Source organism: Entamoeba invadens, assembly GCF_000330505.1.
Source record: "Entamoeba invadens IP1 unplaced genomic scaffold scaff_1105074726317, whole genome shotgun sequence".
Taxonomy (NCBI): domain Eukaryota; phylum Evosea; order Mastigamoebida; family Endamoebidae; genus Entamoeba; species Entamoeba invadens.
This window is the reverse complement of record NW_004440302.1, coordinates 52,568-61,032: the sequence shown is the minus strand read 5'-3', so window position 1 is coordinate 61,032 and position 8,465 is coordinate 52,568. Positions and strand designations below refer to the sequence as shown.

At 26.9% G+C, this 8,465-nt stretch overlaps 1 protein-coding gene across 1 annotated transcript; it reads left to right on the top strand.

The window, feature by feature from the left end:
* Positions 1-653: 653 nt before the first annotated feature.
* Positions 654-1,853, top strand: EIN_233880 (tyrosine protein kinase, putative; the record flags this gene model as incomplete). Its single annotated transcript, XM_004256090.1, has 1 exon — positions 654-1,853. The coding sequence occupies one exon, from the start codon at positions 654-656 to the stop codon at positions 1,851-1,853; it is 1,200 nt and encodes a 399-aa protein (XP_004256138.1).
* Positions 1,854-8,465: the final 6,612 nt, after the last annotated feature.

The window sequence follows — 8,465 nt, the reverse complement described above, 5'->3', positions numbered from 1 at the left end:
ACAACACATGTGAACCAACGGAAGACTTTTTCAAAAAGTGCAAAAAGGAAATGCCAAACATGATTGGGTGTGCACTATGCCAAGAGGGGTATTTCAGAGAAAAAAGTGATTGTGTTCTTTGTGACTCGACTTGTGCGGTGTGTAAAGATTTGAATTCATGTATAACATGCAAACCTAATTACTTTTTGATACCATCAGAAACGTTGACGTGTCAAAGTTATTCAGGACTTGTTGGATGCGCAGATAAAACACAATTTGGTTGTGAACGATGTGAAGAGGGGTATTATTTGGACTCAATTATTCCTCGATGCAAAACATGTATAGAAAACTGTACAAAGTGTTCAAATCAATACTCATGCGAGGTGTGCCAAAAAGACAACATATATGTCAACAACAAGTGTGTTCATTATACTCATTTTAAGTTTTGTATTGCAGCGTTTAATAATGAATGTTTGAAATGTAGTCAAGGTAAACAACTCGGTGATGATAGAAAATCATGTGAAGACACCCCAAACACAGTTTTAATAACAAGTCTATCAGTCACTTTTGTCATTATAATTATTATTGTAGTTATAGTACTATTATTTACACTTTCCTATTTGTACAATTACTTTGGAAACAAAAAGAAGATGCAAAATGTTTGTGTATTCAAAATGAAGCGATCAAATGTTACGTTTTATGATATCAATGAATGGCTTGTATCCAACAAGAAAACACTCGTCTTTGTTAACGACGACAGTGAAAACAGCGATATTCCAGTTGGCAAAGAAACACGCGAGTTGTTGTGTGTTGGAAACAAATCGAAAAATACAAGTAAAATTCAGTTTAGTGTTTTAAAAGGATGTGAAAATTACAACATCAGAACGGAGCCAAGTTTGGTAAATTTAAAAAGTGGAGAGGCGTGTGAATTTGAGATGTTTTTAACACCAATTTGTTCATGCAACATCGAAGATAAAATTGTATGTGTTGGTCTTGATATTCAAAAAGGTTTACAAATGATCCAACAAATACCAATAAGTGCAAAAACACAGATGACAACGCACCTTGATTACCATGAGTTACATGAGGAAAAACGACTTGGTGAAGGCTCGTTTGGAATTGTGTATTTGGGTGAATTCAGGGGATACAAAGTTGCAATTAAGAAAATGAAAGAGGGGTGCAATGACGAAATCAAAATGAAAGAGTTTGAAAAGGAAGTGAATATGTTGGACAAATTCAGAAGTGACTATTTGGTCCACTTTTATGGTGCTGTGTTCATACCAAACAAGATATGTATGGTCACTGAATTTGCTCAATTTGGCAGTTTGAACGACTTGATAAAGAACAAAAATAAAATAACAATACAAAATGAAATTAAAATAAAATTCATGAATGATATGGCAAATGGGTTGTTTTACTTACACACAAATGGGATTGTACATAGAGACATCAAACCAGACAATTTACTTGTATTTTCACTTGATATTAACGACAAAGTGAATGCGAAGTTGACTGATTTTGGAAGTGCAAGAAATATCAATTTATTGATGACTAACATGACTTTCACAAAAGGTGTTGGAACACCAGTGTACATGGCACCTGAGGTGTTGAAAAAAGAAAAGTACAAAAAGAGTGCAGATATCTATTCATTTGGTGTCACTTTGTACGAAACGTTAAAATGGGAAGAAGCGTACGACAAAGACAGGTTTAAGTTTCCATGGAAAATAGCAGAATTTGTGATTTCTGGAAAACGACTTGAGAGAAATGAAGATATGAGTGAAAGTCAATATGAATTGATACAAAAATGTTGGAGTCAACAACCAGAAGATAGACCAAATATCAATGAAGTGGTCAATTTTTTGAAAACAAAATAAACGGGTTAGCGATTTGGCACCCGTGCACATAACTTACATAAATTATTTTTAGAACTAAATTGTTTTGAAAATTAAATGTTATTGTTTTTTAAAAATAATTAGATTTAAATCTAATAATTTACAAAAATATGATTTCTTGTAAACCACAAGTTGTGTTTCATAAAGACGAATGTGAAATCGTTAAAGAAACTAATTGTGAAACACCAGAATATGTCATTGAACAACTAATAATTGAATTTGAAAATTACAATTTCTCAACTCAGAGTGAAACAATAAAAAAGATTCTTCAACAAAGCTTGAGGGTGGTATTTTTTCTATGTTTGTAACTATAAGTATTCACTGTGAAGTTCTCAATCAATTTTTCAAATGTGTATTCACAAGCTGTTCATGTAGGTTGACTCTTTTTCTACAGATGTAGGATAAAGTCGGTGACAAAGTATAAATAACTCGTTTTTCCAAGGAAGTATAAAGTTCAATTATTGTATTTCTCTATTAATCCGGGTTTTTAATTCCAATAAATGGATGGTAAAGGTAAAGTGTGTGACAACACCTCTAAGCTATTTTTTCGTTGTTTTCAAAAAAATAAGGGGATAAAAAACTGTAAATTTTAAAAACACAAAAAGGGTAATAATGTGTTCAAGCTTTTCTGAAAAAAGGGTGATCTTAATAAAAAAGAACTTAAATAATAAAAATAAAGGATTAACATTGAAACCCCGAACCCGCATTGACATAACTCGTTCAAATTAACCAAAGACAACAGAAAGCCGGATTCTCTTTCAATCATTGCCATCGTACACTTTAAATTCCAATGAGTTTGGTTGAGATGATAGACGGGGAACAGTCTTACAAATTCGTTAAGACGGGGTTGTTCGGTGTAAGGGCCAAATAATTTGGATCAAATATTTTAGAGTGAATATTTTAGAGTGAATATTCTAATGTTTTTAATAATATGTAAAAATCCTTTAATTAAACGGGAAAACATTATTAATTTACCAAAACAATTTGTTATTTATATTTTGACAAAAACAACGATTTATAACCTTAAATAAATATCACAATATATTAAACACATAATTTTAATTCATTATTACTATTTTTCAAAAAAATCTTAACAAATTATTATTTTTTATTTTTATTATTCAATGTAATTTAATTATATTTCGTGGATTTTTAATATTGAAATTAATTAATCACATGTTTTCATACTTTTAAACAAATAAAATTTTATTAAATAAATATAATTTTATATAGTATGAGTTTGAGTTTTTTGTTTATTAATGATACTTATAATCTTATTAAATTACACTGTCATTATGTTACCAATTATACACGCCAACAACACAACTAGCAGCATGTATTATAATTTAAGTCAAGTTGGGGATAAAGAAATTACCACACAAAACGATTTTATTCACCAACCACAATACAATTATTATAACCCAACAAACTTAATACAAAATGGTTATTTTAACAATACACAATTGTTTACCAATCACTATTATCCGTACTATATTTCTCCAAACTATATAAGTGATAATTTAAATTGTCACATAGAGTTCAACCAACAACATTGTTTGTCAATTCAAAATTTAAATAATCCTTCAAATATATTACCAAATTACAATTGTCCTAATAATTTGTTTTCTACAACACAAATTGAGTCTCATGTTGAAAAAACTGTAAACACATCGAACGTTCAATCTACAAAAACAAAAATGCCTATCATAATAAATACTTTACAACATAGAAAAGACTGCAAAGTTATTACTAGAAAAGATCAACACGAAATAGAAACCGAAAAAAAATATAATATACGATCAAGTGTTTACAAATATTACTCAAATAAAAAGTCGTAAAATTTCTAAAAATGGTACATATTATATGCTTCCAAGTATTGATGGATACACTTTTCATGCACAAAATGGCACCGGAAATGTTTTTAAATGTTGCGACTGCGAAATGAAAATAGAAATTGTTGAATATGAAGGCGAAGGCGAACAGATGAAATTTCTCAAATATAAATTCATACGAAATTCTATAACACAACATCATCACGAAAAATCAAATGTCGTTTCCGACAATTCACACATTGTGCAACTAGTCAAACAAGGAACTAACATTCTAACATCCGGAACAAAATTACTTGAGCAATACGAATCTGTGATACCAGAAGATAAACTCCGAAAAACCACTCTGAGAAGAACAATTAATAAAATAAAACATGAATTAATAATAGAAAAAACAAACGAACTGCTTCAAAGTGGAAAATATTATATTGAAGACGAAGATGATATATTTTTGATGATTTAAAAAGACACAATTAAAATGTTGAAAGAGAGAAAGATTGCTTATTTGTGTATGGATGGCACCTTTAGTTCTTGTCCACAATCTTATTCACAATTATATACAATACATTGTATTTTGGCCAATGGTCAAAATTTTACATTATCTCACTCTCTTATGTCAAACCGCAAAGAGTCTGATTATTTGATCATGTTCAATCTTATCAACTCATTCTGTATCAAAACTTTGGGTTATCCACTTCTTACAAATGAAATGAGCATTATGTTAGATTTTGAGGCAGCGGCAATAAACGCTTTAACTCATTTTGGTTGTATTATTCACGGGTGTTACTTTCATTATACACAATGTATATGGCGTGAAGTTCAAAGAGTTGGACTGTCATCCTATTATAATCTGGGTTCTGAAATTTGGGAACTTGTCAGCAAATTAAAAACTATAGCATTTTACAAATCTAGTGATATTCCATTGATGTTTGAAAAAATCCGAAGACATATAAAAATGGAAGATTTTGAAGATGGTTCTCATGAGGGCGTTTTTAAACTTCTGGACTATTTTCAAGTGAATTGGATAGAAAAATGGCCTATCCGTATATGGTGTCAATTTAATCAACAAATCAGAACCGATAATTTAAGTGAATGTTATCACTCATCACTTGTCAAAAGGTTATCATGCAAAAAACCTACAATCGGAAAACTAATTATTCATTTAATGAAAATTGAAGAAAGCAAAATAAACAAAATAAAACAAATGGATTCTGGAAACAACCACTTTTATAAAAGACCCACTAAAATATACAATTTGACATTAAACTATTATAGTAATAGTAGTTCACAAAACATTTTTCAAAAAGAAATAATTAATAATGTGGACCATCTTAAATGGACAAAATTATATGAGTTGGACATTAATACACAAGATACTATTGATCTCAAGAAAAATTTGATTAATTATCAAAAGTGTGATGAAATTATGTCGGTGAAATTAAAGATTATGCAAAATATAATTGTATCAATGACGATGATGAATATATAACAGAAAAAAATGACCAATTAATTGAATGCGATGGTGATAATTCCAAACATAATACTGAACAAAAGAGTACTATCAAAGATGGCAAAGGAAAAAGTGTTTGTGTTGAGTGTGATAATAGTATAGATGAATTAATAGAAACTGAAGATAAAAACGTTTTGGTGATTTCAAGAACCACAATTCAAAAGAAGAACGAAATTGGTTATATATGTTTTTGTCGCAGGAGGTTTGTTGGTGATGGTAAACGTAAGAAAAAGTCAACAACTAAGAACAAAAAAGCTAAACGTATAAATAAGTCCAAAAATAACAATTAAATCATTAAAATTACTAATAATGTGGTTGGTATTGTTGGTTTTGTAAAAAATATTAAAACATATAAACATTTGATTGTATAATAGAAATTATTTGATAAAAAACAATAACCAATAAAAAAGACATTTTTAATATGGTACAATTGAGTTTAATATTGTAATTATACTTCGATATATTAGATGTAACATTGAAGGATAAAAAAATAAAATATAATAATTTGTTAAGATTTTTTTAAAAAAAATGGTAATAATGAATTAAAATTATGTGTTTAATTTATTGTTGTATTTATTTAAGGTTATAAATCGTTGTTTTTGTCAAAATATAAATAACAAATTGTTTTGGCAAATTAATAATGTTTTCCCGTTTAATTAAAGGATTTTTACATATTATTAAAAACATTAGAATATTCACTCTAAAATATTTGATTCAAATTTTTTGGCCTTACACCGGAAAGAAAACGGTTTTGTTTATAAAAAGAAGATTTTAAGGCAGCCGATCGTCTTCTTTGTTTATTTATTGAACTTTTTGTTTTGAAAATAAATCAACCTTGATTATCGTGTTGTTCTAAAAAGTTCACTTTCATGGTATTTTTACTTAAAAAACTATTGAGATTGTTCATATTATAAATAAAATGTGCAAAGAAAAAAATAAAAAAATAAAAATGAACGAGTTGCATAATCAAGACAAAAAATAGTTTTATTTTTAGGATCCACTTTTTTACTCAGTCACTGTATTTTTGCAAAAGTTGCACTGGTTTTGTCTAAAACTGTAATATATTTTGTTTGGTTGCATAAATGTATTTTTATAAATAAACGAAATGGTTTTGGTTTTTAGTGTTTTTTCCAAATAGTTAATTAACTTTTTTTCAACTATAATTATATTTTTATTTTGTGGAATAGTTTATCGATTTTTTTTCGAAGTTATAATGATTTAAATAAATATTCATTGGATTTATCAAACCATTAATATATATTAAATTATTTAAATAATTGTGCTATTCGTTTTTTTTCACGAAAATATATGAAATTAAAATGTGATTATGTACAGAGGCTAAAATGAAAGTATTAATTTGAAAGCGAATATATTAATTTAGGGTTCATTTTTTTAATTTATTGGCCAAAAACGAACTAACATGTAAATCATTAAATTGAAGCCATTTAATGAGACATAATTACTACAAAAAAGTAAAATTGGACAAAAACCACTATTTCCAACACAGTCACGATTTTTGGAAAAGGAAAATATAGTTAATATTATAGTTACAAAATTATAAATTTTATTATAAATTTCAACACAATAAACTATAACAATATTAATTATTTACTATACATTCTATTATTCATGTTTATAATAAATTTATCATTATTTTGTTATTATTCAAACAACACTCGACATAAAAATGAATTACGATACTTTGGGTTGTGTTTCACAGCCTTCACAACCGGCCTGCGTATGAAAAACACAAACCAAAGTGTAATAATGAGCTGCATTAACCAATCTGAACGTCAACATAACATTTTTAAATAACTGCGTTGATAATAAATAAATAAACAAACCATAAAGCTAATACTCACCCACACGTTTAAACACCCTCAATATGTTTATTTAGTTGTGAACAGGTTGTGTTTTGTCTTAAACCCTGAAAATACAATTGAATAATAACAAATTTACAATAAAACACCGTCAACTATTTATAATGGTTTAATTATAACAATTATTACTATTGATTCATTTTTTACTTTAGCTGATTATTATAAACACACAAATCCATGATGAATTATTATATAACCATTGATATAATTAAAATACTATTAAAATATTAATATGTTGGTATCGTTACAAAACTTAATTAGTGATTCTTTTCATTTTGTTTGCATTGTTTTTCATTGTCAAATTCAAATCAAAGGGGTTGGCTTAATTTACGAATCATAAAACCTAGAAAAATGCCAAATTTGGTATCAAAAACCCCAAATTAATACATCCGCTTTTAAATTTATATTTTCAGTTTCACCCTTGTACTATTAAATTTAATTCTAAATATTAATTATTTACTAATTTTTTATGATTAAATCTAAAAAATTTGTTATTATTTTAGTATATATTATTGCCAAATTTGTATAATGGCAACGTATAAATAAGCAATATTTAATTAAAAAAGTATTTTTCAAAAAACAACTATTAACTTTGTATTTATTCATATTGATAATAAAATAATTATTTAGCAATTATAACAATATCTATGTATTTTTCCCGCTTTTTTACTTCAATAGATAAAAAAATACATATAAAATTCTGTGGTTTTGAATTTAATTACAGTCAAAGTCGCTTATTTGTAGGTTTTCGTATTTGTGGGTTTTGCTTATTTGTGGGTTAACTGACCAATCAAAATCAAAACATACAAATAGTCTGTATCTTCTCGAAACTGAATAATTAATTAAAATCAATTAAAATAACTTTATTTTTGGAGTGTATCTGAAACAAAATTTATTATGGAATAAGACTTCTTGTGTATTTTTTAACTTGTTAAATCTAATTATTTTAAGTTTCTATTAAAAATGTTTCTAATATTTAATATTTGTTTTTATATTTTATTTAAAAATACTATAATTAATAATAATTTTGATTGATAATTGCATATTTGGTACTAAGGTTTCGACTAGACTTCCAGCCTGCACCCCAATTATAGCAATAAAAACACTATTTTTAATAATCTCTTTACCATAAATCAATTTTGCCAAAAAATCCAATTTTTGAGAAAATAGTGAAGTTAATCAATTTGTGTCTTTATTTCTAAACGTGTCAACACAATGGTATTTTTGTCTTAGAGTTTAAATTTTGATCTTTAAATAAAAAAAGCAATCTAAAAAATACACAAATTTCAAAATAGGATTATTTAAAATTTCAAAACAAAACTTGATTGAATATAAACAATTTTTTTTCACAAGAAAAATATATAAAATGACTTAT